General features: G+C 35.3%; 1 protein-coding gene across 2 annotated transcripts in view; it reads right to left on the reverse strand.

Moving 5' to 3' along the window:
* Positions 1-4,563: 4,563 nt before the first annotated feature.
* LOC139114760 (golgin subfamily A member 1-like) overlaps positions 4,564-12,806 on the reverse strand; it is a 37,156-nt gene continuing 28,913 nt past the window's right edge. For both annotated transcript variants that reach the window (XM_070676653.1, XM_070676652.1), the window contains 6 exons: positions 11,612-11,793; positions 11,111-11,194; positions 10,240-10,359; positions 9,854-10,087; positions 9,208-9,294; positions 4,564-8,088 (listed from right to left, as the gene is read on the reverse strand). In XM_070676653.1, coding sequence (XP_070532754.1) covers positions 8,029-8,088; positions 9,208-9,294; positions 9,854-10,087; positions 10,240-10,359; positions 11,111-11,194; positions 11,612-11,793 — 767 coding nt within the window. In that variant the 3' untranslated portion in view covers positions 4,564-8,028. The remainder of the gene's footprint in view (positions 8,089-9,207; positions 9,295-9,853; positions 10,088-10,239; positions 10,360-11,110; positions 11,195-11,611; positions 11,794-12,806) is intronic.

Here is a 12,806-nt window from a genome sequence, read left to right on the forward strand (position 1 = left end):
GTTCATCTGTGCTGTCAACAATCCGAAATTTACTTTTAAAATATTCATTCTAATCATAACATAAAACTTTAAAATAGCTGTCAAGTGTTCATATTCAGTCGTTTCGAAAGCTTCAATAGGCAGTGCGCTGCCACATGTGATGTTGGATGGGAAATGGACTATTCTGACGTTGGTGGCGCTTTACCATGTTGTAAACTCAAATAACGGCATTATTCAAGAAATTCACGGCTTTTATTCCATAAACAAATACATAGATACTATTTTAGCAGTTATTCTAATTACTAGTGAAAATGATACCAAAAACCCCCACATTTTTTTTCATGCCCGCAACCCGCAAAATAGCGCATCCGAAATGGTAAGGCTGCGTTCACAAAAATGGCCGGGGGACGTAACTTAGAGGAATTCAGGGGGCATTCGAATATTCTTGAGGTAGTTGAGGGGGGATCGGACTTGAAAGTTTTGCGCTGTCTATAGCCTATAGGGTGAACCTGAAAATATTTTGGTTCCAAACGTTTTGATGTACGCCATCCATTGGTTCTAATAAAACAAAATCAAGAACGTTTTGTCACGTTTTATGACTTTCGAAAAAATCCAAAAATGTATGATTGCCATTAACTTTTTGTAAAAATAAGTTAGCCTTGTAGGTCTAAAGGGGCAGAGGTGCAACTATTGATAATTTTTTTTCAATATTTCTATGCAATGTATCAATAAGAGTTTCTTAGTATATCTCTCTACAGTATGCTGAAACACAATATTCAGTTTGTCAACAAAGCGTGTATATCTAGATATTGGTGATTACTGAATTAGAGTCCAGACTGAAGGTTATTTGTCAAGAATACAAATGCACGGTTCACATACACAGGCTGTGTTGGCAAGCTGAACACTGTTTAACATGCTGTAGGGAGTAGAATTAGAACATGAACAAAAATGTCCGAATACAAAGTTAATACAGCTACTGCCCTGCTACTGCATGTCTACAGGCAGTGTCACTGTCTGCATACCAGCAGTGACAGTGATAGCTCTGACTCTGATGTGGTTGAAGAAGAGTTTGGGTCAGTATAAGGATGCTAAATTGACAGTGAAACATACTTGTACACAAGATCAGGCCAGAGAGCAACACATGGAAGACTAGGAGACTTAACTTACAGTTACAAGGAATTTTTGAATTCTTGCATAAGAGAATAATAAAATATTAGAGATGATGGGGTCACCTCGCTTGACTTTCTAATAATATACAATGAAAAGTCAGTTTTTTCTCAAAAATCACGTAATATCAGTATATAAAACTATTCATTTCAAGTTCATGAAGTGAATGAAATTTTCACATTCTCATCGTACAACACAAAAATAAAACTTTGAACAGTAAAGACTCTAATTTGAATAAAACAATGTGAGACTAAATGGAATATTTTTGGGGGCCAAATTTGCCATTAATACATCCAATTTTTCTGCGTTTAGCTGATGGAATATTTTAACCTTCCAGTATTGTCAATTTTGTAAAACATAAGGAGCACCTAAGTCGAATATGTCTTGTACTTCTGAAAAAAATGATTTTTGGGGGGGTAGGTCACTGTGCTCAGTGTTTCACAATTTGGCAAAATGTAGTCAAGAATTCAAAAGTTGCATACCCTCTCATGATTGTCATTTTGTGTGCTCTTCAGCTGTTGCCATTGACCTGGCTAGAGTTGGATAAACTCAAGTCGACTTAGACTTAAAAATCCAAAAAGTCCACTGATGCATTTAAAAATGAATTAATTTTAAATAAGAACTGGCCTTTGTAATATGGCTCTACAACCTGCTGATAAGAGGTAGTGTCGAACATCTGCGTGCAGAACTATACGCAATACATGGTTATTTTTACTCCGAGCACATTCCTAATAAATATGAAGCTATATGATAATTTGGGGGACTTGAAAAATTTTGATCATATAGACTGGGGGACTTGAAAATTTTGAGGGTATTGAGGGGGGAAAATAAGATTTCAATTGCAATTCCTCCAGGGTCCCCCTCACCAGTTTTTGTGAATGTAGCCCAATACTGACATCCTGGGAATGACATGCAGCATTGTGACAGTGCAACTGTTATCCTACAGATAATAATAATAGTTACATTTTTTGTCATGTGTCACACTCTCATAATTTTTTATGCAAAAGTTTTTCAAGCAAACATAAAAAAGGCTGATGCGGCTAGTCTCGGTTGATGTGCAAAAGGATGAGATACATATAGGCTTTCTGATGATTTCTTGTTATGACTCATGTCATTCAAATTTTGCCATAGAATTTGTTAAGATATGCAAATGAAAAAGGAAATCAATATCAAGTTAAAATCTTTTAGTTTACTTTATTCTGACAATTCCTCTTATTTCTTCATTTACAGTAGCCTTAACCTTAAATCTTTCACAACTCATGCAAATGCTTTTTATCATTTTTAGCTACTATAGACTATAGTCTATAGAAGCTATTGGGATGGGTATCCCTCCGGCGTCCGGCGTCAGTCTGTATGTATGTATGTATGTATGTATGTATGTATGTATGTATGTCCGTTTGTGAGGCGTCCGTCCACTCAAATATCTTGAGAACCGCAGTACTTACTGATTTGATATTTGTTGTGTAGATGAAAAATATGATTTTGAGAAACTATTTTTTTTAATTTTTTGATATTGTTGAAAATAGGCAAATTAATGCCAAAAAGGGTGTTTTTGGTAAAAAATCTTCTTCTTCATAACCGCTGGTCAGACAGCTTTGTTATTTGGTATACAGGTCCCTAGGGATAACCCAACTTAGATTTGTTCAAATTGTGATGAAATATGCAAATGTGTATTTTTAAGGAATTTTTTGTCATTTTTGGTCAAAATTTGACTTACATTGTATGTAATTCTTATACTGTATAAACCCTATCAATTCACCCAGAAAAAAATAATTAATATGCTTTTAAATAATTGAATTAATTAGGAAATCATCAAAGCCAAAATAATTTTAGTGTGGAATTATCAGAAAGTTCAACTTTTTTTGACAGTTCATAGTGAAATGCTTACCATCTTGGAGGATTAAAACATGTAAAGGCAACTTTCCTGAATCCCAACTTTGATATATTCTGAACCACCATTTATGTTATCTAAAAGAAATTGCTCATAATAGTTTGTCATGATAGGGTGGTCAAATAAATAGAGATAGAGAAAGTTCTAATTTCCATTTATGGTTGACTTGGTAAGGATAAAATAAGATTACTTTTTGAGGAAAAAAATAGAGTGGTCAAAGTGATAGGGTTTTTATGGTAAAGCTGGGCTGTAAGATGCCTCATGTGCTATTTATAGCAATTATGCAATCTGTGTAAACAGTGCAATGAAAGTGTAACATGATTCCTTATCATGCTTATGATGACCTTGAACTTCTTAAGTTTCAAACATTTGTCTCTTCAGTGTGCTTTCTCTGAGTACGTACAGTCTCAACTTATTCAACAGAACTTACAATGTTAATTTGAAAGTTAAAATGTGCTTGGTTAATAGGATGAAAATACTGATATTAAAAGATAACCAGCTCAAGATTCTTTATAACCTGACAGATATGCTGTTTTATTATGACATAAATCTTGATTTAAGCAAGTCTTGTTTACTTTAATTAGAATGTAATTAACTCTCGTTTATTTGCTATTATAGACTAATATAGTCTGATGAAATATGCAAATCTGTATTTTTACGGAATTTTTTTCCGTTTTTGGTCAGGCCATCCTGAAATGAGCTATCAAAGATATCCACCTTCTTCATCAATACATGTGTCACAAAAGGTTATTCTCTACATAACACAGCAGAGCTCTGTCAACTGTTGAGTCGCTTGTTTTTTCAAAACCGCTGGTCAGACAGCTTTAATATTTGGTTTACATGTCCTTAGGATGACCTTAGTGAGATAATTTCATAGAGTCAGGAAATACTTAATTTTGTATTCATGTCTATAGTAGCTTCAGGGACTTTGGCCCTATGTTTTCAATTTATTTGACAAATTAAAACTATTACACACAAAACATACGCAATACTTCGGATTTATAGCTCTTTTATAAAATTCACAATACCACCAACTCCAATGTTATCAGTATGATCCTAAGAATCTGTTTAAATATTATTGGACTCTTATCATATAAATACAGTCACTCAGAGTGTTGATTGTAGATATGGGCCTAATACTATTTCTCTTTCATATTGGACAGAATACACTTCAAGTGAAAGACTTTTCATCTCAGCCTGTTGGTGAGTGGCATAATCTGCTTTATTCCCTTCAATATTTGCAGATATTGTTGTTCACTGTATCTTATTGCAGCAGAACATTTTCAGTGTCACTGACCTTTCTTCCATTTGTTGCTGGATTCTCAAAAATCTTAGCAAATCATCCATTCTGCAAAAGATTTACAGAGCAGTTTTTTACATTGTTGTACCTGTCACAATAAATACTGCATAGATTACTCAACATTTTAATTTTCTCATGCTGTACAGATACTGTAGTAGGAGCAACTATATTCTATGATACAACAAATGAATCATATTAATTCTACAATACACAAATAACTCTAGCATTGTTGTTCACTTTGACTTTTTATTTCAGTTCTAGATTCCAATATCACAGAGAATAAATTTCCAGAAATGAATGAATTTTTGACACAAAGGCATTGATCACCTACTCATGCAGCAGCTACAGTCAAGAAACAGATATTGTCTCTTGTTGATCAGTGCTGAAAAATACACTGGCACTAATAACTGAGTGTACATGTACATTTGTATTTACAAAACTTTACAGGTAATTATTTCTCGGACACTGGGAAAAGTGTTTTAGTGATAAAATTCCAGCACTGATATTTCGAAATACAACAACCACATTGAATATTCCATTGTCCAGAAAATCCATTAGATATGAATCATACAGGAAATATGTGGGCAATACAGATGTATGGAATAAACACAATATGAAGAGTCATAAACTTATGCCAGCATATAACCCCAGATTCCTCTCTTTAATCTTGGTGAAGGAAAATCCAATTGTTTCCTTGGAGTGGTTGGATAACATCAGTGTTACACAGAAAAGGTGGGGGGAAATGAAGGCAAGCAACAACAAGATTTTCACTTTTGCATAGAGAAAACTCAACTTTACATACATGAATACATTCAATAGAGCAACATGGCTGAAAGAAGGACTTACATTGGAATATTTCATTTTTTGTGAAACTGGATAACTAGGGTTTTTCTCATCTGATTTACTTGTGAAATGTATTGACAACTTGCATGTCTCTCTGTACAAACCCTTAACAACTGCACACACTTCACCCTGTCCATGTTTGAACATTGTCCTGTGTTCTTGTATGTCCTGGAAAATCATGCATAGGCTAGATATTTACTGTTAGGCCATACATTTTACAGTTTCCAATGTATTTTTATGTATCGTACCTCTGATGTTTTAATTTATTTCAAGTGACTTTACACTTTAGTTGTGTAGAGTGGGCTTACAACATCTGTTTAAATAAATCACTGAGAAGGTTTGAAATACTGGACACTTTGTTTTTTTCACAAAAAAGTATATTCTTCACAGGTGGTGAGTTATTTTTTTTCATCTACCTACATGAGATAGACTCAGATACACAGTTTAAAATCTCTAAAAATTCAGAGTACCAGTACTCTGTATTTCTCATTTGTGGTTAGTACTCAGCATGAGAAGGCAACAAGATTTCTGAATACCCTTTCATGTCATCGAACAGTTAACTTTTTACTTCTGTATATCAAAGATGAGATTTAAAACTGACATTGACCCTTGCATATTCTGAGTTATCAACAACATTTAAAGATATCATCAGACACTTGGACACACAGACTGACTGTGATACCTGATGTCAATGTACAGATATTCAGAGGCATTGAAGGAATTGTATTCATTAATGTATGAAAATGGAACATTTTCTGTGCCAGTATCAACAGTGCCATCACTGTGTAAAACAATTTGCCCCAATGGTGAAATTGCTGATAACATGCTGCAAGACATCACATTGAAAGCATACAGTGCTAAAATTACCATTGATAAATGCAAAAACAAACAATTACTATTTCTGGGTAAAATTTCAAAAATTAATCCCAAAAGATGACAAAAAATTGAGTGGACATATCTGTGTGACCCTCTGGCGAAGACACCCTCCACACTAAAATATTCACCCTCTATTTGATTATAAATATTTTATTATACATTACTTCAGATGTATTGATATAAAATGACAAGAAACATCTAAAATCAACACATACAAATAGATTAGCTCTTTCTGTCTCCACCTACTTCTTTGGTCTCAATGGTTTGTGATATCTCAATGTCTTTCAGTGTATATTGGTTATTATATCATACCAGAATATTGATGGTGCAAATACAGGGATCTGATTGGTTGAGACATGAAAAGAACTGTGGTATATTCACGAAATACCATGGTTGCCACAGGTGCGAGCTTTCGGCAAGAGTAAAAATCCTTTTTTTGACATTCCCTACCAGAATTTCAATATACTGTTATGATATAATAGCAAAACAGCATACCCATCAATGGTATGCCATTCAGTTTTGACCATCACATATGCACTTGTTATTGCTTGATGTGCATATACGTTGTAAACTGGTCAAAATCTCATGGTATACTGTCCCTGGGCTGTGCTTTATATTTGAAATATTTACATGGACAAGTTGATGAAAGGTATTGTTTGTGAACTCAGAAATACTGGTGTATGTCTGACCATAATTATCTAATTCTAGATTTACAAATGTAAGAAAATATACACTACTGCACTGATGAAAGCAGGTTTCAAAGGATCTTTGTATAGTAATATAACATGCATTGACAGGCTAAAACTAATGTGACTTGAACAGTTTTACTAATCAGTATGAAATTATGAGAGCAACATTGATACATGCTTTGAAATCAACACCATCTACACCTAGTACATGTAAAGAAAGTAACGCTACATTACATTCAAATTGTTAAATTACCTTGACAGTGGATAGCAGACTGGCAGATGTCTGTGAGTTTCAATAAATGGCACATCTCCATGACAACTGAAATCATTTTGAGAAGAGACAGCCTAAGGTATCTGTCATAAAGTAAAATCTTACACTTCTATAGTAGCTGATGATTATGCTACTGTTTAGGAAATTGCAACTAAAACACATTGCAATGTAATGATCTGGCAAGTTGAGTTTCACACTGTAAAAAGTGAGCATTTCATCTTAAAGAGTCAGCAAAACATAGAAATTGTGACATTTTAATTACCTAAATCAAAAAGTCTACTTGACTTCATGAAGGTCATACAAATGACATGCAAGAGTACAAGCTTTCCAATATTCATTTAGTCACATATATGTTTAGTACTAAAATATGTGTTTTTCAGATTGCACTTGGAGAAAAATAAAACATTTGTCTGTCCTTTTTCACATAGAAGAAGCAGACTGTTAATAAATATTTCATGGCAAATCTTGCTGATTGACTAATGTGGCTCTTGTATTCTAAGTTAGACTGGATATCTCTATCATGAGACAGCAGAGAACTGAAGACCTTTCATAGCAGACAGTGTTGTACACATAGGCACACCGTCTATTGGTCACTGATCTGAGCAACAAAACTGTATTTTTATCAGCTTTTGAACATTAATCATTGCTTGAAACTGACAAAAATTTCCTACTGGCATCAGTCTTTGGTCCCTACAACCATGACCAAGCTGTCTCTTGTTTTTCATCGCTTCTTTTCACATTTCTGTTTTGTTCTGATTTGACCGGCTGTCAATAAGACAGTGAGTCTTGATCGGTCTCTCCACTGACATTTAATATCATCCTGGACAGCAATGCTATAACCATTGGGATCTGCAAAGCCATTTGAGACAGACAAGACCTTCCCTTCTGAGGCTTGTCATTTGGTATGGTCCAAACTTTATTCCTTTATGTGGGTCTGTCAACTATGGCAAGGAGGGATGATATGTAGAGACCAACAGAAATACAGCTTTAGCCATTCTCTTCAAAATAATTTTCATCTGTAGGTCATGTTGAGTGGTCTTGCAGGAGTAGGCTTGCTGCCAAACCATGACATCTGCACATGTAAAGACAGAAATTCTGATCATGAGGCATGTTGCTGAGAATAAATCAATAGTATATACATATCTAGGTATTTCAATTATGATTTGTGTGTACTGGAGATTTTCTATATGTCATTAACTACATAGCTGCACCATATATCAGTATTAGTGAAACCTGTCCTTTCAAAAAACCTCTCTAGCCAGGACACCTCTCTATTAAGGACATATTTATTAAACAAAAGTCACGCTTTGAATAGAATTCACCTGTCTATTGAGAACACCTCTATACTAAGGAGACCTCTATGTTAAGGACACTTTCTGTTCCTGAAGGTGTCCTTAATAGACAGGTTTTACTGTACTCCCCAAAAACTGTTCACTGTCTCATCATCGTACACTTTCAAGGTAAAGTACAGGAAATCTGTGGTGACAGTTGTGCCATGAACTACATGAACTATCAAACATAAATTTCTGAACAAATTCTGCCTCCAATGAACCAGAAATGTCTAGTTCTCTGGAAGTATGTAATACAATGCCTCACTAGACGTACGTCACTGAAGAAAACATTATTACTAATTGTGAATTTGGTATAGGACATTGCAAAATGAAAGAAGGAAGATTGTTAACATCCATTATGCTTTGATAGGAGAACAGCTGCTCTTTGCATGTCCTGGAAAATGTTTATTTCCCAGTCTTTGTACTATAGCTTGATATTTTCATGAGTGATCTGACAACTTTGGCATTAAGTCTTCATGCCTATGTTTTCTGTACATACAATATGCCAAACCAATGCCTGTATTTTCTGTACATATAGTATGCCAAACCAATGCTTATGTTTTCTGTACATAAAGTATACCAAACCAATGCCTGTGTTTTCTGTACATAAAGTATACCAAACCAATGCCTGTGTTTTCTGTACACTCATACAGTATGCCAAACCAATGCTTGCGTTTTCTGTACATACAGTATGCCAAACCAATACCTGTATTTTCTGTACATACAGTATGCCTGTATTTTCTGTACATAAACATGATAAAGTATGCCAAACCAAACTATAGACCCTAATTTTGATTTGAACCAAATTGCATTTGTGACAGAGAATCACATCTGTTAGTTATATTGCTGTACAAACTCACCTTCCATTCTATAGTTTCTTTAACAAGCCTTTCTTCTTGCTTTGTGAAATGAAGCAGTGTTGATATTGCTCTTACCAGCTGAAATGCCTGTACAAGACAATGACAGTAAACTGTATCACGGATTCTATTCCAACATTTGCCATCTTTTGTCATAAAAAATCACCTAGCATAATTTCTTGGTTGTTGGGGTGGACTGATAAATCTATGAAAGATAATTATTATTTAGCTCACTGAATGTTGAAAACTTTCCTCATAGGAGATCCCTTTATACCTATCTACGTGAATGTTCTAAACAACCATACAGACGCACCATCTCTGATGATTTGTAAAAGGCTCAAATACACTCTTACAATCGTGAAATTGTTATACACTGTACCTGTGTACAAAGTGGGAGTGCAGAATCTTAAATTTCAAGAAAATGGCTTCAAAGCTCATCCCCAATTTTTTGTTGGTTGACCAATCACAGAAAAACTTGTGATGGACAGATTGTTGATATAGAGAGTGAAAATATCAAATATAATCATGATAAATGGAAAGAATTAAAACTTCTGTGAGTGCTGATTTACCAGGTGAACAACTTAGAATGCCACATTTGCTTTTGTACCCTTTATGATTTTTTACTAACTTAATAATGTGACCTCCTTACCTCTGTGTCTGAACTGCACATGAACTTGAAGATCACATATCTAAGGTACTGGAAATTGGTTTCTCTGAGTTCATCAATCTTCATGGGTGAAATAGTATGCCCATGACCTGGTGGCAGTAGTGATGATGGTTGTGACTGGTTGAGACTCTGTGGTACTGTAGATGACCTGGGAATAGTGTCTTTGTCTTTGTCTCTAGAGTCCAGACCATCTATGTCAGAGTTGGTTTGTACTTTCTGTAAATATACACACACTACATCAATTAGACCTCAGTCCTTGTTTTACCGTGATGGATGTTGTGTGTAAACACAACCTTAACTTGAGCCTGAATCTGGTCTGAAAATTGTGAACTGTGGTAAAAAACTGTAGAATGATTATGTAGACTTGCCAATTCTCTCTGTAAAGTCTTCTTAAGATCAGACAATCTCTGTTGCTGCATTTTGATTGTTTTATTTTTCTCAGCTACCTGATCCATGAGTTCATCAACCATCTTCCGCAACTGAGCGACCTGAATCACAAAAGTGAAAATATGAAAGATAGTCACCATTCATTTGGATATCTTGTAAAATACAGGTTTACTTTGTAAACTAGAAACATTTCAATATTTCACAGATTTTAAGACCTAAAATTTAAATATTTGTTGAGAAAAGATGAAAAAGGAAATCTTTTTAAGGACATAAATAATAAGATCTCCACTCAATACGTGTAATATGCATGTTACTTATCAAAACCTAATTGGGGACTGTGTTAGAAGGACATTCAATTCGAAATGTAAAATCCTTTGATAGGATTTAAATTTCTGGAGTGTATTTAATACTTACATTTGAGTCAAAAACGGATTGCCTAATTTATATGTAAAGCAACAAACCCAACATCTGAAAATCGTCCCAGATTGCAGGGAGTCCTAATTACAGAATAAAAACATGTGATCCCAAGACAAGTCTTCAGTTATCGCTTTGTAGACTCTTACAATGAACAAACATTCCCAGCTTGCCAGAAAAAATAAGTCCTGAATAAAGACAAGCATGGGAAGGCAGATGGGAGTGGTTTTATCTCAAAGGCAACTATGGTCATAGTCATGCACATTAATATCAACAGACGTTGTGCAAAGAAGTCACGACAATTTATTGTGGTGATGGAATGTGACCCAATTGAATTCAACACCTTGGTCATACAGATACAGTACTACCACGGATACAGCAAACTTGTATAAAGTCTACCTCATGGCAAAAAATACGGAAGACAGAATGACTTGTTACCTCAGAGTCATCCAATTCTCCATCATGAATGCTGGTACTTCTCTGAATGTGCTCTATCTTTCCTTTCTCTTCACTTTCCCGGATCTAAATCAAAACACACAATGATCAAACTAGGACTCTTGCTATCAAAAATAAGTCTTTAAAATTAAAAAGTACTTTTATGAAATATGTTGGAAAAGATAACATGGTAAATTATATGACAGCACAATAGAGGAGCATGATAAATTAATGAAGAACAGCTGTATGGGTTTGTGCTTACTGACTTGCTTTCATTTTCATCACAGTTTACATAGAAGAGGATACAGTTTTGGAGTTGTTCTACACAAGTGTTTTAGCTATTAGCTTTCATGGCAAAGTAGGTCAATTCATGGAAGTGTATACATGGATATGGATACAAACTAGCCACAGTGATCCAAGATAAGACATGGGTGTACAAGCGGGTACAATTTACAGTGGTACACCCCCAACTACTTCTATGAGAGGTATCCACGTTCTGCTCACCTTTTCATAGCATTGTTCAAGCTCCATCTCTGTATCTCTGAGTTTTCTCTGAAGTTGTTCCAACATTTCAGCCTTGGCAAGCTGTAGTTTCTGTGCTTCACTATGGACGGATTCAGATCTCTCCAACAGAGACTCAATTTCTGACATCAGTCGCTTGTTCTTGCCCCTGAGTTGCTCATTCTCTGTTTTGAGTGAGAATGTCAAGATTTGAATTTATTCACATCCCTAGACAAGCAAATCGTAAATGCACCATAATAAAGATAGATTGACGTATTGGGCTTTTCTGTATCTGTAATGCCCAAGTCCTACAGATACACATTGAAATTCAAGATTGATGAATTTTAAGAACAAACAATAATGTGCCTGACAATTGCAACATACACATGCAATTCACATCTCAAGTAAGAACTCCAACACTCACTTCTCCCATAAAATAAATACAAACCGGTTAAATTTCATCAGTTGGTTCAGTACGTTTCAGTAAATTAGGAATCTTTGATCCAGTGTCAGTGGTAGGCAGGTTTACTGAACAGACAGATATTAAATTTCCCTGACAGCAATTTTGAATCAATTAGTCAGAGAGACATGTGCATTACAGTTGCCAACTGCATTACTGACATTAAAAAATTATGTAGCTAAAGATTGTGATTTGTGTCTGATAGATTGACTCAATTTCATACAGCAGTGTGCTAAGAAAGATCCCAAAGAAACAGTACAGTGTAACTCTTAAAATACATGACTTGTATGCTTTGCAATGGAAGTCTGTCTGTCTGTCTGTCCATCCATTCATTCATCCATGGTGCAGAATAATTGCTAATTAGCATAAATTAGCAGTGTTGGCAGAAATCATGGGGTTGCTTGATTATAAGACCCTCCTGATAATTATAACCATTTCATGTTGCTGACCCGGGTCTTATAATCGGACAAATGCAGTAATGTACAGGCATACAGGCAGACATTAAGACACTAGATTTTCCATCTACAAGATAAGCTCCCACCGTCATAGTCTCGTTTACCAGACCTCGTCGCTTCGCCACTGCAAAGTGCGCCGCTGGCGGTAGGACATGGCGAGTCGCGGAGCGACGAGCTTCGAGTCGCGAAGCGACGAGGGTCTGGTGACTACCACTGCATTCCACTGTGATGACGCATCAGGACGGGCGGAGAACCAAATTTAAATATGACAAATGCATGTGTT

Source organism: Ptychodera flava, chromosome 16 (genome assembly GCF_041260155.1).
Source record: "Ptychodera flava strain L36383 chromosome 16, AS_Pfla_20210202, whole genome shotgun sequence".
Taxonomy (NCBI): Eukaryota; Metazoa; Hemichordata; class Enteropneusta; family Ptychoderidae; genus Ptychodera; species Ptychodera flava.